The 22,628-nt window shown below is 42.3% G+C and overlaps 1 protein-coding gene across 1 annotated transcript in view; it reads left to right on the top strand.

Annotated features, from left to right (window-relative positions):
* LOC103366232 (mitogen-activated protein kinase kinase kinase 11) overlaps positions 1-14,404 on the top strand; it is a 56,944-nt gene extending 42,540 nt beyond the window's left edge. Inside the window, exons 7-10 of the mRNA XM_008293899.1 lie at positions 1,750-1,921; positions 2,004-2,116; positions 2,293-2,922; positions 5,864-14,404. Coding sequence (XP_008292121.1) covers positions 1,750-1,921; positions 2,004-2,116; positions 2,293-2,922; positions 5,864-6,465 — 1,517 coding nt within the window. The 3' untranslated portion in view covers positions 6,466-14,404. The remainder of the gene's footprint in view (positions 1-1,749; positions 1,922-2,003; positions 2,117-2,292; positions 2,923-5,863) is intronic.
* The last annotated feature ends 8,224 nt before the right edge of the window (positions 14,405-22,628 follow it).

The raw sequence follows: 22,628 nt of genomic DNA, 5'->3' as shown, positions 1-22,628 counted from the left end.
GTTACACAGAATTAGTTCAAGCACTGCCGGAAAGTTTGAAATCCAATGCTGATTCTTTCTTTTTTCACAGTTTCTGGCTCTGATAACAGGTGTAATTTTGGCATTTAAAAAAAAAAAATATATATATATATATAAACATGCCTTTCAAACTGGATTTTTACCTTTGTGGTTCAGAGGGTTAAAGTATCCAATGAATGATACTAAAACTTTAAGTACAACATCTCCCAGAGACATTCACATCCCCTACGGGAGATATCTGTGCTGATTCTTTTCCCAATACTTTGATTTTATGAGCAGATTTCTGAGAAACTAAGCCTCTGGTATACACTCTGCTTACTGCAAATTGACAAATGTTTGCTCGCTAATCTTAGACGGTGAACATTGTAAACATTTCACCTCGTAACCGTCGGCGTGTTGCCATTGTGAGTTTGTCGGCACGCTGAAATAAGTGTTGCACCTATTGTCAGGACAACCTGCTAAACATGAGGTCTTGATGTTTGTTGTATAGGAGTAAAAAAAAAAGTCTGTACAACAAAAGAAGCAATTTCTCTGGACATTTTTTTTTCTTGGTGACTGGGACAATAAACACACTTTAACATTAACATGCTGCAGATGGCGAGCAGTGGAGCAAACTTTGAAAATAACCTAAAACACGACTGCACGCAAGATTAAAGTTTGTTACATATCAAACCTCCAAAAGTCCAAATCTGTGGTTTTGACTGTCATTCATTCAATGCACTTTAACACCAGAAACACTCCTTCTTTCCGGCATATAAAAAACCCCATATTGACGTGTTAACAAGGTAAAAACCTCGATTTTCACTTAACAGAGATGTATTAAAAAGAGAGTTTACAGAGGACAATGCTGGGAAAAGGACATTTCTTTCAGGCCACAGTCTGATCTTGATGAAATTGAAACGCTGACACCATCACCTGACTTCTGTGCTTGCTTTGAAAACATTGTGTTAGAAACCGATGGGAGGTAAAGTGCATCAGCCAAGCCTCTGTTGCAGCGGAGGCCAAAGAAAATACTACAACACGTCCATTGCGAGAGCATATTTACCTTTTTTTCCCCCATTTCTGAAGGCGAAATGAAAAGAAAAGTGGAAATCAATGAAAAAAACTCGACACACTAAAGTTTTCCATTTCTCATCTTTTCTCTCGCGTCTTTGACTGGCGTTTTGGTCGTTATGGTGAGAAGGCTGCTCTTAAAAAGGGTGTGATGGGGTTTGTATGTTGCAAGCTGTTCTGACAGGAAGCCCGGCGTACACTAGTTTCATGTGACTGAATCGTTACACACTGTTCACACACTTAGCAACACAAACCAGGTGAGGGGGAGAGGTGGGATGAGATGTGTTGCCAGAGCCTGGCAGGTGTAATCGCAACTTTTATTCGAACTCTGCGTTTCCCCTCATCTCCTCCCAGGTGACTTTGGCGCCTTCTTCTCACACTTCCTGCCTTGTGAACCAGCTGGCTGTTATATGACGGTGTAGGCTGCATCCACGTGACGCATCAGAGTCAATCTGGACTTAAACTTTGCAGAAATAGGAGTTGAAAAAGCACACCGAGGTTTCATAAATTCAAGAGTCAGTTAAGGCCAGTTCTGTGGAGATAATTGCAGCAGTGTGCTGATTTGCTTTTTCGAACACCCACCTCATTACAGTACAGCTAAGCAGTAAGTATATGGAAGCTCACATTAATTTTACCCTGTCTTTTCTTCTTTTTTTTTCCCTCCCCATTTCTCTGCAGTCAGCCCAAGTGACAGCAGCAGGACGTTTGGTCTGAGCCCAGTGTGGCCCTTAGATTCCCCTTCTCTTAAACAAGCCAATGGAGACCTGAGGTTGAGCTCCCACTGGAGGCCCCAGAGCCCAAAAAGTCCCAAAAGCCCTAAAGTCCTGCGCCTTAGTCCCCAGGAAAGCAGGTACAGCAGGACATCACAAATGTACGCATTTACAATTTCTCTGCTTAACTCGTGCTTAAACGAATGTTCTTGTTGCTTCCAGTCTGTCGATGCGAGCCAAGCTCCTGGAATCAGACAGCAATGAGAATGGAGAATCCAAGGAAGACTTTGAGGAGTATCGACCCTCCACACCGACCCCTGCCTCTGCTCAGAACGGTATCCGATGGCCTCCATCACCAGCCTAACCACATTTCTTCCACTATCCACCATTATAATTCACATTGGCATGCGTGTGAATTATAAATAGATGCTAAATGAATAATAAATATGCTGAGTGTTCCTTTTCTGTCTCTTTCTCCTTCTGTCTTCTTAAAAACTTTCTCTCTCTGCAGGCTCCTCAGTGAAGGACAGCCTGCGGCTTCCTCTACCTCAGGGAGACTCGGGCAGCGAGGAAGGGGGTTCCTCCCCAGCTGGCTCCCCAAGGCCTGAGAGGGGTTCTCTTGGTGGCCTGATTAAGAGCACCCACCGGGCCCTGCTGGGCGGTGGCTCCCTCCTGGCCTCCGTAGGACTAGGCCGCTGCCTGGATATTCCCCCAAGGGTGCCCCCTCGAACTAACCCGCCTTACTTGGATGACCGCACCCACTCCGAACTTGAGATCTCCCTCCCTAAGCCCCTCATTTCAGACCCCCCAGTAGTGGATGATCTTATCACTTTCTCCACCTCTGAGCCTCTCCCCAGACCACTTTTGGATTTAGCTCTGCAGTACCAAGAACTAAAGCCTTTGCCCCTGACGCCGCCTCCACCGAACCCTCGCGAGAGGAGCGGACATCGGACGCTACAAACGCAGCACACGCCGCACAGTCCCCAGAGTCCCAGGCCCCCTTTGCAGCAGGACAGGGCCAGCCCAGGCGAATGGACCCCCTGTTGTAATTCCACAAACGGGGAGCTGAGCAGTGATTCCTGGGAGCACAGAGCTGACAGGAGGAGGAGATCCAGCCAAGGTCTGCACGCTTCTCAGCTAGGTCAGTCTAAATCTGTTTGTCACCTTTAAAGGACCAATTTTACAACTCAGTTAACCCACATTTTTAAAAGAACACCTACCTGAAGGTGCATATTTGAAGAGAAAAGCATTCCATCAAGTTGCATTATGGGGAATCATTGTGATTTATCTTACACTCCTTATGTAACCAATGCCGAACCACTGGAGTGTTCCTTTAAAAGGCAGCCGCTTCCCCCCGATCTGGTCAATGATTTGGTTCTTAATTTAGCTGCACGATTCATCTGCATTTCCCAGCATGTTTCAGGAGGCCCTACACTGAAATGCGGATCCAGCTTTTACCTTGAATAATGCACCTCCACAGCATGACAATGTTCCCTCACAGTTCTTGCAGAATTATTATTGTGCCTTTTTTTAGCAAGATCTTTCCGGCACAAGGGAGGCTTCAGTGCTGCTCGAGCTTTTTCATTTACATCAAAGCTTTCCTTCCTCCTATTTGCATATCTCAGGTAACAGCTGGCCCTCCATACTTCACTGCTAATACTTGCTAAGCAAAGCTAGCAAGCAATCTTCTGTTGTTTTCCTCCCTTTTCAACACGGAGTGTTCTTTTATTGCAAAAGTTAAAGATGAATGCAAAACATCGGGCGGCACAGCTGAGGTCACGCAGACAGACAGCGGATTCAAAATTGCTAATAATCTATTCTTGACTTCACTGCTGCTGCTGCTGCTGCTGTGGTGTTGTTTCTGGAACTTATTCAGATAGTGTGCCTGGAGCTCAGGATGCATATGCAGGCATGTCAAGTGTATGCTAAGGTGCCATTCATAAGGAAACATACATGACAGTGGCAACAAAAAAAACACCATTCAAGAGTGATTAGCATTCCACTCTGCCTCAAAATTATGACGTGTGGCATGTTTTTGTGTTTTAATTCATGCGTCATGCGAACAGACATGATCTGCATATCAGCATCAAATTCATTTACAGTATATTCATATGTTTTATTTCTCCAAAGACTGATATGCATTTCTTGGAAGCACTGGCACAGTTTAGCGCCATAATGACGGAGGCGTGAGTATTGGTTGTTTTAAGAGCGAGTGGGCTTTAGGAGGGCTTTAAGAGTGCCCTCTGGTAACATTTCACACTCTATATCTGGTCCGATTGACTCACAAAGCCTTGGATTCTCCACAGAGAGGTTCTTACAGCTCTACCCCCAGGTACTGAGCAGACATGCCTCGCCTGTTCCGCTGAGTAACAACCGTAATCTCACAAACCGCATGCGCTCATTACATCAGAAAAACAGAGGCAAAAGCTGCACATAATTAAACAGCGAGTGTTTTAGCTAAACATCTTATTATGTTTATTGACTGTAATGACTCAGGCTCAGATGCACAGACAGACTGCCACAAGGTTGCTGGCGGTGAATGTGTGCTTGAAAGAGGGAGATGAATTCAGAGGATTCCTTCAGTGGTGTTTCTTTGTGCTCTCGTGTGACTCCTGATTGCTCTTTTCTTGTCAGCTGAAAAGCTTAGCAGCCTTGGAGAGTTTGTGTTGATGTAAATAATGCCATTTGGCAGACACATCACATACGGAAGTGGCAAATGTTCATTCAGGCTGATTTATTCTGAGTTTAATGTTCTTGTCAGTGCTAATTTACGCTTTCTGTTTGCTACTGTTGCAGCTCTGTCAACTAGTTACGCAGCACTATGTTACACTTAATTTAGACTAATTGCATCGACATTCTGTACGGCTAATTGTTTCATTTCTTTCCGCAACAACAATGTACCACTTTCATGTTTCTGTTTGGATCATTTTCATCAAACAGGTTTATGTGTTTTGCAGATTATTAAGCAAGCGCAGGATTCAGATTGGGGAGGAGTGCGTTAACAGAGCACCAGGGCAGCACTGCAGCACTTTGAGAGTCATTTGCAGATTAACAATTAAACCCTCCTCAAGCAAGAAAGATAAAGACAAGATGATGAAGATGTTTAATATGTTGAGTATTCAGCCTTTCTCTCATATTGTGTCTTTGCTTGAAGAAGCTCTCCTCTGATTTTACAGATGAAGCTTTAGCTCTGATCTGTGGCTCCGGAGCAGCTTTGGAAAAGTCCAAGAAAATAACATCTTCAGTTAGGCTGCAGATGCTTGGCTGAAAATACTCAAACTAGGAACTAGAAGTCAGAATATCCTGTCCTCTGTGGTCTGATTTTATTTATCTTTGTTAGTTAAAAATGAATTTGGGGGGGATTTTTGCTTTTACTCAATAGAGCAGTCGAGAGAGATGGGAAATGATGGTTTGGTGTGTAGCAAATGGTCCTGCTGGCTGGGAATCGAACTGGGGTTTCTGCAGATGTGCCACAAGAGAGCATGTTCGATGGTACTGTGCAGGTCCAGAATATGTAGATGTGACCTATTGCGTATGTACGGACCAGGGAGCTCCGAGTGGACAAGAAAGTAGTATAATAACAACTATGGTGTCTGCAACTGTGCAACTGCAAAATGTGAGTAAGTTGAGCTAAGGCAGGCCATGTAAATGTCTATTGGCCACGGACTGTTCTGTGATGGCACACACTAAACGATGGCCATGCACTTTATTATGCATTGTTTAAACGGATGAGTTCAATACAAAATCACCTCTGTACAGTTGTCATGAAAGGGGAAATTAGTTACTTTTTTTTTTTACAAGGCTGTAGACATGTTTGTTCTGTTGTAAAGTTAGGAAATTTAACATGCAGGTCTGTGTGGATTGATTCGCTTTTGGAGCCAGCCTCAAGTGGACATTTGAGGAACTGCACTTTTTGGCACTCCGGTTCATTTTTCATCCCTAAAGGCTGCTGCTTGGTTCTAACCACTGCTGCTCTGATTCTGATCATCATCTCTCGATTGCAAGTCCCTCAGCTTTACAGAAGTATAATAGTAAATTGCTGGAGTGTCCCTTTAATGCGTTTTGTTTTCTCTTCTTCACAGTTTTGGACCTGCCCTTGTGCCAAGACACACAGGACTCTGACGACAAGCCATCGGTGCCCTATTCTCTCCACCCCAATCCTGCCCTTTTGAGCCCCAAAACCCGCCGCCTGGAGGTCAGTGTCATTCCTCGGCCCCGCCCATCCCCCATCCGCCCCCGCATCGACCCCTGGAGCTTCATCTCGGCCGGTGGTGGGAGCTCAGGTGGCGGCCGCAGCCCAAATCGCTCAGACAGCAACCTCCTGTGCTACCAGCCATCGCCTACCAACCCGTTTACCAACTGTGACCCTTTCCCCTCTCCGGACTGCGACCCATTCGCCCTCAAGGCTGACCCTTCGAGCAACTCGGACGGCGCCTCACCCTTCGACCCTTTCTCTGCTCCCTTCCCCACCTCTCGCTCCGCCCCGTGCTCCACCAACGGCTCCCCGACGCTGCCCTCGTTCCGCATAGCGCCCATCAACCCGGCCGACTCGCCTCTCATTGACCTCGGCTGGGCGGGCTGCAGCAAGCCCCTGGATGGCACCAAAGAGAGGGCGCACCCCCGCAGGATACTGGGGCTCAAGCCCTTCAAGTCCCCAACGCAACTCAGAGACGACAGGTTTTAAATCCAGCCTCGCCTGTGGCACGTGGCCCATTTCATGAATGGATGCTAAGAACTGCGATTTTTATCACAGGAACACAGTCCAGGACCTTTTCCCACTACTATGTCCAACATCATAACAAGGATTTGGAGCACACACTCACCACTCAACCCGCTGAGTGAGGTTTCCCGCATGGGAGCATCAATCATCACAGGTCTTGTATGTACACAAGCCTGCTGCTTTGGAAACCTGAAAGCCAGTGAAAGCCAGTGAAAGGTGGTACATTGAATTGTGGGATAGCTGCCTGTGAACCAATAGCTGGTGCCCATTTCATTCATTCCTTCTATCTCTGTTTCTCTATCCCTTTGAAGGAGCAGAATACAGATCACTAGTCCCATCTTCAGATTCTATCAGACTGCTCATATCACCTGCTTTCATCTCCCCCCTACCTTTGAAGCATTGTGACAATGCAGAGGTGGATAAGGCGACTTGCACAGCTTCATCTGCCTCTACCTCTCTACAGACTGAAAGCATTCAGGACAATGGAAAATTGGAGTGCCTTATTTCGTGAAGTGTTTTTAATATATATCTTTTCAAGGTTCCTTGAATGGTTAATCTGGTGCGTAGGGAAGACGCTATGAATTTGGCTTAAATTTGCAAATCAGCTTAGCATTGCAGTGTAAGAAGATGTCGTCTGTGTGTGCGTGCGCGTGTGCATGTATGTCTAGACTCATTGTTCAAGGAAAGCTTACTGTTTTTTTTTGGTTTTTTTGTTGTTGTTTTTTTTTGGAAACTGCGTCTGCCTGTTGCATTGTGGGAGAAAAAGCACTCAGAGTGGATATTCTAGGCCGCTCATGAAATCCAAGACAAAACCATGACCCAGGCATTCCACTTGGAAGCAGATAACATTCCAGTCACATTCCCCGGGAAATGCCAGGGATTGGACAGATTCATTCGGCTGGCAGGCGACACAGCACAGGAAACAAGACGGGGGAGCCCTCTGCATTCCCTTCATATGCCAAAGAATGCCACTGCGACAGTGTAAGGGCTGGGACAAAGGGTATTTGCAAATAAGTTGTTTTTACCTCCATGGAGTGCCAGACCAGGGTGGGTGGGTTTGCACACAGGACAGCACGGAAGCAAGTTGAGACAATCACAGATAGTATTTGAACAGAGCTGTTCTGTGGTTATCAACTTTTTAAATACTATCCATCCCGTCTTATCATCACCTGTCTGTTGCTGTAGGAAGGTTCAGCCAAATGCTTTAAAGTACTTGCAAATACTATGACACCTAGGTGTGGAAGCTTCATTGAGAATTCATTTGTACAGACCACAAATTAAGTCTTGCAAACGTTATCACACACTTTCAGTTTCACAGATCTCAAAATTTACATTTTCTTTCCCAGAAAGAACAAAATGCACTACTTTCCAGGCTTTCATTAGTTCCTTTGTTGAATTCTTGAACTAACAAAAACCAGTGTGCCTGTTCTGGATGTGTTAACTTTCTCCTGAACCAAATTTCATGTCTATATAAATATGAGCCAGGAAAAAAGCCCTGAAGAACACCTGATGTGAAAGACATTTTGAGTCCTTGCAGAGGGAGGACTGGACGGTTAAGACCTGTAGCTTGGAGACAGTTTGCGTAACTTAGTAAAAATCAATGTCAGACAGCTGTTCAAAGGAAAAACGATCCACAAACCAGCATCTCTGAAGGTCACTCATTAACACATTATAGTTGTGTTTAATTCCAGCGACTTCTGGTCACTCATGGTCGTCACTATGAGGTTGCCAGGCAACTAGTGGAAGCTCTTGGAAGCCACTGCTCCTGGCCAAGAAAAATCCCCCCTCCTTCTCCCGTAAACAACAAGTCAATGCTCTTATTATTAAGCTTTAGTGCAGATTAAACTAACGAGACATGATGTGGTAATTAATAAGCTTTGGAGGCGCTGGTGGCTGGATTGTTGTTACATGTAAACAGAGCCGGGCTCGCTGTGTGCCTGAGTGCTATTGATCTTTTCATCTATCTAATGCGATAATACTCCTATTCCCAAATTGTCCAACTATTCGTCGAGGCTGCGACAGGTAATGTGCATTCAAATCATCTCAGTAAGGCTTTGCAAAGACGAGATCAGCGGTAGCTCCCTCTACCTTTTTTTTTTTTTTGACCTGTGAAAGACTGTGATGTGGTGTTGAGATACAAGCAGTACAACAGGCCGGAATGCACCGCGGCACCACTTGGTTCGCAATCAAGATCATCCTACATGCTAAATATAACATGTTCAGGCACATTCTCAGGGTTTTTTTTTTCTGAAATCATCTTGGGAAGGTTGAGGGGAAGTCGCTGGAGTGTTTTGAACAGACTGTTAATGCATTGTTGTATCCGTTTTTTGTTTTTTTCAATGGTAGCAAAGGCTGATCCCGTCAATTAACATAACTAGTGTAGGTCAAGCATGTAAGCAACTGAAAGAGACCCCCTCTGACTCATGGCGCAAACTCGTCCCGCCAACCGCGGCTTCGCTTAAACATCACGACGTGCGAACGCTGGATCGGCTTCATCGCTGACACCGTGTCATTGGAAGACAATGCCGGCTTTGTTCTGCTCAAGAGTGAAAGCCTCGTCTCCAAAGGGGGAAAAGCTTTGTGATTAGCCTAATAATCCTACTGACGAACAGAGGAAGCTGATAGCGATAATTAGCCTCTTGATAAGAGCAGGGAGCATTAACAAAGCGTTCAGATATTTGGTTAATTAATTTGCCCCGACGTTACGAAAATACCCTGCATACTCCGGGCAAGGTATTGAGTCGCCTTCCGCACCAGCTTACATCTCGATTTAAGCCGTGGCCTTTTTCCTTGTTTCAAAGAGCCGTCTGTCCTCCCCTCTTTTTCTCTCTGTTGCCACTGGCTACAGCTGCTGACTGGACTTCTTCTTCATCTTCATTGTCAAGGCTCACCTTTTTCTGCCTTCTCGCCCCTCAGGTGGTGTGGGAGATAGTTTTCTTTCATTCATTTTCTTCCTTACTTCCCTCTTTGCTTGGCTGCAAAGTTTTCTTGAGGGCAGTTGTGTCCTGACACTGCAGAGCATTCGGGTCAGTAACAGCCAGGTTTTTTTTTTCCTGCGAGGGGGGAGAAAGAAATGGCATTTGTTCTAGGACAGAGTACATTTACAGAGGAGTGCTCATTTTATAGAGGCAATTCTGTTTGAAATTGGAATAGGAGTTTTATTGTGTAGTTCTTTTGCACGTTAATGCGTGTGTTCGTCGTCTGCGGCGGCAACAGAACAGACGGAGCCTGTCGATTCTCATTCTAATTTTTCAAACGAACTAGTTTGTCCTCATCTGAAGGCAAAAGTTTTATAGCTGTTCTGTACGGCTGCAGTCGGGGATGGTTGTGAAAAGCCTGCCGTCATAGAGAGAGGGGTGAGATGTGTCAATTTATATAAATGGGTATCGCACACTGTGACTCTTCTAGAAAGCATTTGCCTAGTATTGCAATTTGAAAACCGATAGAAGTGGTTGTGTCAAGAAGGAGAAAAGGGAGCTTGAGAGAGTTCAAACACTGCCTACTGTCACACCTCCGCACACCTGGCAATTGCTGAGGAAAGTGGGAGTGAATGTCAAATTGTCTGTTTTAAAAAAAGATACAAAAATTGTCGTATAAACCCCTTTGGATTATGAATTCGTAAAGAGGGATCTAGATTTGTGAGAAACACTTCTTCTGAACCTGTTTGATTTTCTACCAAAGCTTATGCATAGACAAGCAGCTGCTGGTTAGCATGCACCTGGAGTGTTCCAGAGGTTTACCCTTGAGGGGGACAAAGAGTAAACCCAATGCTCTGACAAACAGGAAAAACACATCGGCCACCACTCTGACTCTGACAGGATTACCCAAGAACTGGAATTTTGCTTGTCCAAAGCTTGATGTTGACCTCTGGTCTGATTGAACAACTCACCTGCCATCACCTGGACACGAGCACGATGGATCTTCTTTGTGGTGAGCAAACCTAAGAGGTTTAATATAGAACTTGTCTCTCTCAGCGGCGCTCCCCTACCTTCCTCCGCTCTCTTATCCCCACCACCAACATTTTACAGACATGACAAGTGATGAGTTATTGCCTCGTCTCTTCGTGTCAACACACAAAGCCACGAGAGCTATCTTCTGATAGTCGTTACGCTTGGGTAGCTGTTATTGTCAACACAGCTCTGTGAGCAAAAAAAAAAAGATACATGAAGGAAATTGAGATGATTGAAACGTCTGGCAGATTATTTCTGTCACGGATTCTCTCTGTGTGTCAAGTATCCACTTCAACCTGCCACTCATGCCTTGTCTGTGTGTTCTCTCACTGCTAGACTTTAATTTTCCCCCAGACCTGATGTTGAAAAGCACATTTTGTAATTGACTGCATAAACTATTACTTTCAATAACAGGAGTCACTTTGGTTTTCACAAATAATTACATTATTACCTGTATTCAGAGTGGGAATGTGTTCCCCCCTCTGGTAATAACTTTTCGAAGTAGTTCATTTGAGGTAGTGAGAAACCTCCATCCCATAAAGAGACCCATGAAAATAGGTTAGAATACTTAGAGCACCTGCTTACATAAACAAAATACCCCGGCCTCATCTGTTAAAGTGTAATCTGAATCTGACAAGTGTATGCTAGCTGAGGGAATAAACAGGGACACATTTTTAGGAAACACTTTGTGGACAGGGATGTCCAATTCTTGGTTTTGGCTGTCAGATTTAGGAACCATAGCTGCCATTTGTCTGCCGGAGCTGGCAGCAAGCACTCCAATAAGAAAGTCCTGATGAGTTGCTTGTGACGCTCTGCTCTTCCAGGCATCGCCTCATCCGTCATTGCAAATCACTGTCCTGAGAACATACTGACAAGGCGAGTGGAACCGAATTCTCCACAGGCCAGACTGATATCTGGCCACCGGTGATCTGCTTTCAGGCCCGCTGCGGCGGGGAGCAGGCGCGATTTGATGATCTTAATTCAAAGTTCAAGCTAAGACCATTGCCCTCTAATCAGCGAATGGCAAATGGTCAATACATTACATGAATAAAATCTAATCAGACTGCACAATGGAGAAATCCGAGGCCTTGACCCTCATCATGCCAAGAGGCTGTTTGTGAGTGGTGGTTGTGTTTTAGAGGTGAAAAATCAGAGCTATTACACAGGATAGAATAAATAAAATGTTGCAAGCCGGTTGTTTGCAAGGAGTAAGAGTGGAAAGCGCTGCCTAATTCAACCATCCATTGGGGTTTCAGCCACACTTAAACCTTTATTTGGCTTTATAAACAGCAGAGGTGTGCACATGCATACCTATTACTTGATTTACTGTGATTAAGTAATTGATTCAACTGTAGCAGTGAAGATTTAAAGACTGGAATGGGACTAATACTGGTGCCAGAGAATATATAATCCAGCCATGTCTGCAATTTTTAAATCAAAATTAGTGCAATCGTCAAACATCGGAGGTGATGTCCTGAGTTAATTCTAATCTGAGTCAAACATAAGATGATACAGATCTTTACACGTACCTGTGAGGGCACCCCAGTGTAATATCATTTAAATGTCAAATGATTCACCACAGTAATACCGTGCAATAGTTGCATCACTTCTAAGTTTAGATTTACTGCATTAGAAACACAAGCCTCACAGCAGGAACTCAATGCAACAAAAGTTAGTACACCTTTCACTGCTGCTGTTTAAATCTCTTGGTTTTTTTTTAATACTTTGTATGTGCACCTTTAGTTGTGGTGACAGAATCAATACTCCCTGCTCCGGGCTGGGATGTTCCTTTTTTTTTTGCCAAGCTTCTGCAAGTTATCTTGTCAGCCAGTGTTCTTTTATATCCACAGGCATTCATGGTGCATAAGCTCCATACATCACACGCCCACCTCAGTGCTTCACTGTTGGCTCTGTGCATTCACTGTGGTAGTCATGAAAAGGTTCGTGCCAAACATGCTGGACCTCAGAAACTCACATAAGAATCTGAAGCGTTTCCCTGTTTTTCAGAGCTCAACTGTACAAGTAGCTCACCATGTATAGTGTAACTTTAGCATCATGGTAACTGCGGCTCTGATTAGTGGTCCAAAGCTGTTCACAGGTCTTTATGAAACCATGTTCAGTGAATTAGGCTGATTGGAAATCACAGGTTTACTCAATTGTGTCTCAGTGGCCTCAGGTATCCTAACGTGTGTGTCAGTGATTACAGGTGTATTCACTTTTGTTTCATTGGGTTCAGTCTTTGGAAAATTTTCGTTTTTTATAAGAAGAACTCAGAAATAATGAGGTGATACAATTTTGAATGACTGAATTAGTGCAGTGGTGGACTCACTTGTGTTCGCCACCTAGCTGAAGCTAACCTTTAGTTTAAATTGTCATTAACCAGGTCAGCTGAAACTTTAGATTTCATTATATTTAAATTATTTAGCTTGCTGTATGTTGAAATAATGTGTTTAGAGGTATATATTTTTCCTAGTTTTCATAGTACAAGTCTTCCTTCTTATTTGCAAAATAAGTCATGGTTCTGTATCTCTATATGTAGCCAGTTTGACTTCATTTCCATCCTATAGTTTCTGACACCATGCAGATACTTTGGTGTGATTTGATTCTTTTTTTTTTATATAAATGTGTCAAAATTGCCACCGGGGAAATGATAAGAATCAAAGCGCAATGTGTGACTGTGACAACACGGTGGCAAGTGATGGTGGTGGAAGACTGAATCTCATTACTGCACAGCCTTCTGGGTAAACTAACCAAGCTGTGAAATAGAAACTATGAACTTTTGTTACTGGAAAGAAAAAGAACTCCTTTTAATAGCCTCTATGCCTGTATTAGTCAAAGTAGAGGAGCGCAGTGTGCATGTAAACATACCCATTTTTAGTGTTTGACGTGAAGGAAGTCAGCAAGTCAAGGCAGAAGTTGACTGTATTTCTTAAATTGGTGCGGCTCCATTTAAGGCATGTTTTTCTCCCTCATGGGTACAGAGGAAAATTGGAGAACGATTCAATAAGGCTGGATGGAAAAACTCTGGCTGAACATGTGTTGTATTTACTTTTATTGATGAAATTTTACCTTGGCGGGTCAGTGAAGAGTGAATTCTGAAACGACAAAATAGATGGCCTGGCATTTCAGTGGCTTTCACCTGATTCACCTTTGCTGCCTTTGCTTGCTTGTGCTCAATTAAGTGGATGTTACAAATACACCTGGTTTTCAGCCTCGTTTCAGTCGTCTTATAGCGAGCTGTCAGCGCTGGAGACACATTATTGCTCGTTCTGGCTCGTATTAAACTGAAACACCTGCCCAGGCCTTTGTTTGGCCTTAATAGGCCGAGACCAAATGATCAAATATGACCTTTCGTCAAGCGTACAGGAACTGCACATCCCAATAGGAATGTGGACAAAAGCCATGTCTGCCAGAGCTGCCGCCAGGTGTGTATGCGGTCTCTAAAACTGTGAATATTATTCCTAATTCTTTTCAGTCTGTGCATCCAAGGTCACCATCTGCTGTTTTTTTTTTTTCCCCAGCAACAGCGAAAACTGAATCAATAGGAGCTATGAAAGAAAGAGCAATTCTCTTCCAAGACTACAGTGATGGCTCTTGCAGAAAGCTGGCACTCTGTTTAGAAAATAAACATGGATTTTATCTATGAGGTTATTAAGTCCAATGCCCACATTCTCATCCCCTCCCTCTGCTCGACAGCATAAAACAGCCCCATGCTTGTGATTATTGTTCTGTCTAGCTATTGACACTCAATTACCTTGTGATCTTCCTCAAATAGAAACCGTTCAATCTGTAAATTTCTGTTTCTGGAGTGCTGAATGAGTGTGCTGCAGAGCAATTGGTTGAGTAAGCAGCCCTTGTGTCTCAAATATAGAAAGTGCGAAATGATTTATTGTTGTCTGCTCAACAGTGTTTGCCTATAAAAGGATTAGCTGGGTTTTTTGGGGGGCATTTTTTTAATCATTTGGCGTCTTATTACAAATCGGAGTCCATAAGCTTCGGTATAAACAGAAGTGTATACACCTCCATGTCACCTAAATGTTAAATGACACAAAACTGTATCGCTTTAAAGTCAGTGCATCATTTCTAAGTTGAACAGTGAGGTATTGTGTGAAATTCTGTAAAGATTAACCACATTATAAATGCAGGCCGCACAGTAGGAACTCAATGCAACAACAGTCACTTTCCATTGCTAACTTTTATTTTGTCAATACTTCTTGTGTCTACCTTGATTTTTATGAATGAACTCAATTCTCCTGTTTTTCAATGAATGGTGCCATTTACGCCATCTCCCCAAGACCTTTTACACTCATCAGACCCCACATCACTCCCACGTAGGTGCTTCACTGTCCTCGTCAGACTCACGCCCAACATGTTCCATTGATCTGAGCAAAGCATATTTATCTTAACTGCATTTCAGGATTTTAATTTTTTTTATTTTGGAACGTTTTATGTTGCAGTTTTGTGCTGAAGAGCAAGTAAACATTTTTTTTTTCTTAGACATTGTCCATACAGGTAAGCATCACGCTCAGATGGTGTGTCCCTCACGCTGCATTGTTGTTGCATTAAGTTTTTACTTTGGTGCTTTTATTTCCAGTGTAGCCGATGTAAAGTGCTTGTTTTTGGTCATCATAAAACTACACTTGTCAACCTAGAAATAATAATTCATTACTAGACAATAGAAAACAGCAAAAAATAAACCAAGTTGGATTTGAGTTTTTGGGGCTAGCTTGCAGGGCAATGGCTGACTGGATCTAATTGTTTGCACCAAAATATCCAGCTGAAATTACATCCCTTTTTGTAGCCTAAATAATGCCATGTCAGTTGGTTCTAATTAAACTAATTATCTCCAAGTCTCTTAGTAATTGTTAAAACTTGTTAAAGAAAGAAGGATGAAAATACAAACTCCAGGGATTGTAGATAAAATAACAGGCCTGTGGAAAAGCGGCGCCACTATGTTTAGTGCTGCCAACAGTGCCCTACTTTTGTACAAATCAATGTTAACAAATTTAATGATCGCCTAAGTGACTAAACGTCTGACATTTCACCTGATTAACGTCTTCAAAGGCGCAGCCATAATTCCGGGTAAAGTGTTTGCCTGAGGCTTTAGGGTATTTAACAGTAGGTGGTCTCTTTCAGGTGCTCATGGTTGGGCTTAAATAACTGAACTCTAAATGATCCACACAGGCAATTTGAAATGGTTTGGATGGTACAAATCCCCATGACTCACTGGTCAAATCTCTTCAACTCACAGCATCACAGTACTGTAAAAGGCTTTTCCTTCTGACAGCTTCCTAGCAGCCTGCGTAAGACATTCACAACATTTCTATACAGGGGGAAAAGTGGATATTTATAAATGGCCATCTTTTTACACACTGGATTATTTCTCTTTGGAGATGGCCATGGACGCAGTCTACATTAGGATGATGGATTGATTGCTTCATATGAACAAAACGTCTTTTTTTTTTTTTTTTTTTAGGTTTTCACTGGAGTTTTTAAGATGCGTGTATGGGTGCTTCACAGACTAACTTTACATTCCAGTTCTCGAATCTGACCAAATCTGATCTGCCCCAGTGTTTGTGTAGCAGAAAAAGTTCAAATGAATCGCCTGGTAGAGCTTGAAACCCGGTTCTTTGTGTACATTGCAGCAAAATCCCAAACCTAAATTGCAGCCTAATGTCCCCTTGAGGCACCCATACTGATTTTTTTTATGTGCATAAAACTGCTAAGATGAAGATAAGGTGTTTGCGGCTACCTTAAAGTAGCAGTAAAGCTTGACCTTCTCTCTGTCTTTGTATCTATTTGCTTTTATTGTAATTGTTCCAGATTAATTTGTCTCTTTTTTGTGTGTTTTATTACAACCTAGGCGATGTGATAACACAATCGTTGCATTGCCCTGGCAGCCATTTTTACATCTCTCTCAGAACTGTCTCTGCTCGTGCGAGTTAGAGGTTTTGCAGTCGTCGGGCTTTGAAAAAATTCGTTTTTGTTGCATTTTTGTGAAATCTCGCACTGGGCTGGGCCTAATCAACTGTTTTTATTGTGCGTCAAGAGGATTATTTCTGTATACAGTATGTGAAAAATGTTTTTATTTCTCTTGACTATTATAATGGGTTTTAACCTGTGGAAAAAAAACAAAGGAAAAAAAAGCTCAAAAAGAGATAAGACCAAATAAAATGTAACACTCCTGACCTGTTTGTGACCTTATTCCTGTCAAAGCTGGAACAATGGAATTTGAAGCCACAATAAGGAAGCTTTCGTGATTGTTGTTCAGGCAACCATAAAGCCAGGAGGACACTGTTGACTTTTTATGAGTTTATTGATTCTACTGGTGTGATTATCTTTTCATTTTCATGCACTTCACTGCACTGTTATGAGCTTATGAAACCTTCCACTTACTTGTTTCTACTCCTCTACAGAAGCCCACAGTGTACATGTATGTAATTAGCTCCTATGTAAATGTAAACATATCATTAACAATCACCTCTATAACATAATTATTTTGTTTGAGAAACAACCAAACAAATCTCATTCAGTGTTAATAAGAAAGCGGTCTTACCAGCTTCGTGTAAGCAATCCAACTTCTTTTCTGGAGATTTCAGCTGTAGACGTAGCTTGCCCTTGAAAGACACATTATACAGACCCATTATGTAGCAGGCTTTCTTTTGCAAACAAAGCAGAACCAGAAGAAGAAAAAAAGAAGATGAAAAAATACAAAAGCTTAATATCTTTACAATGGAAGCGGAGTGTATATGACTGCGGATATTTGTCATAAATGACACATAATCGTTGACTTCGTGACACAAAGCAGTTTCCTAACAGAATGGGGAAAAATGGAAACCATGAATTAAATACCACTATTAATATCCTTTTATTAAATGGTAGGGCAATGGCCCTTGAGAAATAGTCAATGTCGTCCAACGGGTGTCTATTTCAGATGTGGTGGTCAAATGTAGATAGTGGCGGTATAATGTGTGTGTGAGTCCAGGGGCAGCACATAAGGAACCGGATACAATAAACCCCCAAAGACTTATCTGTAATGAATTTGTGCTACAAAATGGCAAGTTGTAATATTGGAGTAATTCAAGCATGTATGTTACAACCGGAAAGTGATTCTGAAGGAGAATAATGAGAAATAAAACCGCACTCTGCAAGTTGTAGAGATTGGTTCCTTAGATTTGTCTTTTAATATATTAAAAAAAAAAAAAAAAGCCAGAGTGTGGGAATTAAACATAGAGATCTTACCAACCTAACCAAACAAATTCACACGATGCTGGTTAAGCCTATCAGTGCCAGATCTTTGTAGTTGTCAGTATATCAAAATCTGATGTCTGCAGCTAAATTACTATGCTGGGGCATTGGTACCAATTTTGCCAGAGCTAAAGGTATGACAAATCACAGTGAAGAAGATGGAGGAGGCACAGAAGTGTAGCGAGGCAAGCAGGAGCCTCTGAAAAATTAAGCCAAAACCTGCAGTTCCTTGAATGGCCACTAGAGGCTGGTTTTAAAGATGAGTCAATCCCCTCTGACCCCAATGTTAAAATGTCCAAGTTTACAGCAGAAATAAGCATATTTATATCATGGTACAAAACAGTTTTTATCTCTATAGCTAATGTCCCCATTCATGACAATTGTAAAAGAGGTGAATTTTTATATAACTTAACTGTTAAAATTGGATTAAGGCTTAAGGTTACACATATTTAAAGGCGTCACACTACAGATGGTTTGTTCAAGTTTTTCGTACAGTTGATGGAGCCTACAGTGGAACAACTTAAGTAGTGTCCAAGAGAAGTACTCCAGAAAGAACAGTGTTCAAAGAGAGGTTTGTTCACAGGAGTGCAGTGAGCCAATCGGCAACTTCTGAAAAATGGAACCAAAAACTGTAGTTCCTCAAACTGCCAATTAAAGCTGGGTCAATCCTCATAGACATCCATCTGTTATCTATACACCGCTTAATCCTGGAGCCTATCCCAGCTGACTCAGGGTGAAGGCAGGGGACACCCTGGACAGGTCACCAGTCTATCACAGGGCTACACTTAGAGACAGACAACCAAGCACACTCACATTCACACCTACGGAAAATTTAGAATCCCCAATTAACCTCAACACGTTTTTGGACTGTGGGAGGAAGCTGAAGAACCTGGAGAGAACCCACGCTGCACGAGGAGAACATGCAAACGTCTCCATGCAGAATGACCCCGGTGTCCTCAGCAGGATGTGAACCGGCGACCTTCTTCTGCGAGGCAACGGTGCTGACCACCGAGTCACCTTGCAGCCCTCCTCATAGACATCTATGTAAAAATGTCCAACTTAACAGATATGCATCTCTTGCTATTTGGTATTGATCTTAAATTATTATTACGCATCCATCTGGAGATATGAATGTCTGCATTAAATTATAATCCATCCAATGGCCAACCTGCTGGTGGTGCTAGTGGAAAAATCCAAAGCGTTCACCAAAGCCACGAGGGCTCATCCTCTATAGAAACTGAATACCTACATGGAACTTCATGGCAATCCATCAGGTAGATGTCGAGATATTACTTTTTGGACAAAGTGGTGGACCAACGTGCTGAATTTGTCGTGAAACTGGCTACAAATCTGCCCACTCTGGGTTTCCATTGTCACTTCTGAAGGGCGGAGTGGGCCATTTTTCTCCAGCTGACAGCTGTTTTTTAAAATTAAATGTAAAACGATTTCAATTCTGCCACAGAGGCGTAAAGAAATATTCTGTTATTACCATATTACGACATCTTTTCACATTATTCACGGTCCATAAAATGGAATGAAGACTAGCATGGTTCAGTGGAAATAATGGCTCTGCGTGTATATGTGTATCTTCTATTTCTGTAACTGTGGGTAAAGCTGTTGTGTCAGTGGTGAGACTCTGTGTTTTACAGCTACATGACAGGTGATGACAGGGTGAGGACAGCGCTGGTTTGTGTGTGTATTTTCCTAAACAACACAAATTTTGAACCACTCGTGCACTTTTTTCTCGGCGTGTTTCTGCCCTGTCAGACCAGATGATCTGTCTCTTGCTGAGTGTGACATGCAATCCTGAGACAAGACGAAAGAAAATGCAGTAGAACAGATAGTGAAGGCCTCTCTTGGTTTCTCGATCTCAGAATAGACCCACATTGGAACCGTCAGACCTCCATCGAATCTGAATTTTACTTAAATGTGATTTTTTTTAGGTAATATTATTGAGGGTGGAGCCTAACATCATGCAAAAATAAGAGAATTTAGCTATTTTTTAATTTTGCTGGGGACACAGTAAAGCACATGGACTCCCTACAATCTCTTTGAGCTAATAAGTTGTCTTGCAGATGTGTTTATCTGCATCTAGACAGCAGCAAACTGCATGTCTGGGATGATATGAAGTGACAAATACATTGTTTTCCGTTGGAATTTCAGCAGCTTAAAAAGATCTGCGAGGAAATTGCAACCAATCCGACGCAGCAGCAAGTGCGCGCTTTCCAACTTCAAATACCACATCTCTCCAGAGAGAGGTCATCATCTCAAACAGGAATCCGTTTGAAGAATGTGAGAAACACCGTTGGGTGGTAGGGAGGTTGGGTGGGTGGACACGCTGAGACACGGCGCATCACTTTACTACGACTCTCTCGCCTCTCATCAAGACTGTCAGTCAGCTGGATAACACAGAGAATGGGGAATCAGCAGCGTCAGCGAGGACGTGATGGAGAAACTCTCTGCAACGCCTGACCCTCCTCTACCCCAGGCACAAGTCTCCAAGGCTCTTGTTGCCATGGACACTGTGAATGAGAGTCTGTAAAGCGCAGTGTTGTGGCTCTGCAGTGCCTTCACACTGAACGCTTAGTGTTTTCTGTTTTCCTTTTTACTTAGTCTGTTGAAATATATATAGAATAAACATAGTAGAAGGTTTAATTACAAATTTGTCATCCGCAAGTGCGAGTTAAAGCTGCAGTGATTGATTTTCTTTGGCCACTTGCTGGAGCGGAGCTGTGTTTGCAAACTATTCCCTATTTATACTTCCAGCGAGCAGCATTGCCTTTAAAATGGAATCAGTTTTCTGGCCATCTGCCTAATGTGTCCAATAGTGACTCACATTTTAACCCTCTTCTGAACTTCACCAGCTGCTGAGAGAAAAAGCCAGTTCTTTATCAGCTAAACACTATATTTGCCATTCACTCAACCATAAGTTTATGAGGAGATAATATGTTATTATTGCGTTAACATCATGTTTTGCTGCCCCCAAGTGGCCAGAAATTAATTAATCAAGCACTAATCAAGCAAATATTCATTTTTTCTAAGTCTTAAATGTTTGAAAAGAGTAAAATTTTGATGATGCCTTTTTCTTTTTCAAAGAAAACACCTGCAAGTGCGTCAAATTTAAATGGGATACAATGAGATCAATTAGAGAGAAACAGACAGCAACACTGTCGCATTTCTATCTTAATCCCCCTTATGTTCAGGATTAAAATGAACATGAGAGGCTGCTTTCTTCTCTTCACAGTTCACAGCATCTCTTTAAGCAGCATCTATACGTACAGAACCGAGTGTCAGATGTTCTAATTTTTTGGCTCAATCCAGTAATCAAGTCAGAATCCCAGTCGTCAGGATCTTCCAGTTCCCAAAAGAGGACATCAATGAAGAGGGCTATAGAACCGCCATCTGTCTCTCACCATGTCTGTCTGCTCAGCCGTCTTTGAAGAGAAACAATCTGGTTTTTCGGAGAAGCAAAATAAAATAATAAAACAGGGAACACACCCTGACGTTTCCTCAAGAGATGATTAAACGTGATTCTGATCCTGAAGCTGTGAAGAAGACTGTTTCAGACGTTCATTACTTCATGAAGCTCCAGCAATAATAATTGTTTTGGGAATTGTTAGCTCTTTAGCTATTAATTTTCTGTCAAAAATTGATTATAGATGTGAGACAAACAAGAAAGGAATGGATAAATTTAGCCTGTATCCCCCACCAATGGCAACTGAAAACGAATTTATGAACATACATAGGTTGCATTAATGTCCTCAGACCTTCAAGTGCAGCGATTTCAAATAAAGAAGAGCAGTGTATTGTGTTGTTTATTGTTTAATGTATTTTATTTGGATTAAAGAGCTGCTTCAAGCTGCATGTTAACCTTTAGGATAATGATTTTTATGAAAGCAGGTAATTGGAGTCATCCAGGCATTGTAATGACATTTTGATATGGGTTAAAGGGTTTCCTGCTTGATAAGATTGCCAATAGAGTGAAACGTGTTGAGATCGGAATAGATTTGAGGAAATGAGAAGAAGATATGTTTTATCTCACAGGGCCAGAAACGGCTTCTAATACCAATGAACAAATGGAGGAAATCCAGCAGCAGCAGCAGCAGCAGCAGCCCCGTTCTCTTCGTGACATGTTGTTCTGCAAAGCTCGCCGCGAGAGCGCAATCCAGATCTCAGTGTGACAAATCTGCAGCCTCACAGAATTCTACACTTTCTAACGTCTGTTGTCATGAGTCCACGGGGAGACAGTCATTGAGTGAAAGTGGTCTCGGATTTATCACAGTGAACAGTGTCATGAGCTAAAGCTTAACTTTTGGCTCACAAAAATAACAGTTACTTAAGAGAGTAAAAGGGGGGAGAGAAAAAGCAATGCATATCTATCCTATCTCATCCAAGCTGCAAACCATGAGGTGGAATCTGAAGTCCAAGATATAGCAGAAAATGGTGACAGACTATCTGAACCACACTAAACTGGGATGTACACATGAAGAGTTCATTTGCAAAAACAGATGACTTTTCCACTTTTCCATCGTCTACCTGAGATAATATCAATCAAACTTAAGTTATCTCTATTTTTGTTGTGTCATTTCTACTGAGTCAAATCCACTCACCTTCAGTTTGACTGATATTATCTCAAGCAAACAACAAAAAAATAATTTTTCTTAAAATCTACAAACATGGAGTTATCTGTTTTTGCAAATGAACTCTTCATATGTACACATACATATTGTGAATGTGTGAATCTAACAACAGATTTAAATCATGCTATAATATGTGTCAAAAATCGAGTGGTTGCAAAAAAGTTGTGTTGTGTAGAAGTCTATGAGAACATGATCCTACTTCTCACCTGATCTGTAAACATTTTCCTAATGAATTTATGGTCTTAAAAGCAGGGTAATAATGGATTTCTATTGTATCAGCATGTAAAGT

The sequence above is a fragment of the Stegastes partitus genome, unplaced genomic scaffold, assembly GCF_000690725.1.
Source record: "Stegastes partitus isolate 25-593 unplaced genomic scaffold, Stegastes_partitus-1.0.2 Scaffold921, whole genome shotgun sequence".
Taxonomy (NCBI): Eukaryota; Metazoa; Chordata; class Actinopteri; family Pomacentridae; genus Stegastes; species Stegastes partitus.
The sequence above is the reverse complement of the archived record's forward strand: the minus strand, read 5'-3'. Positions and strand labels throughout refer to the sequence as shown.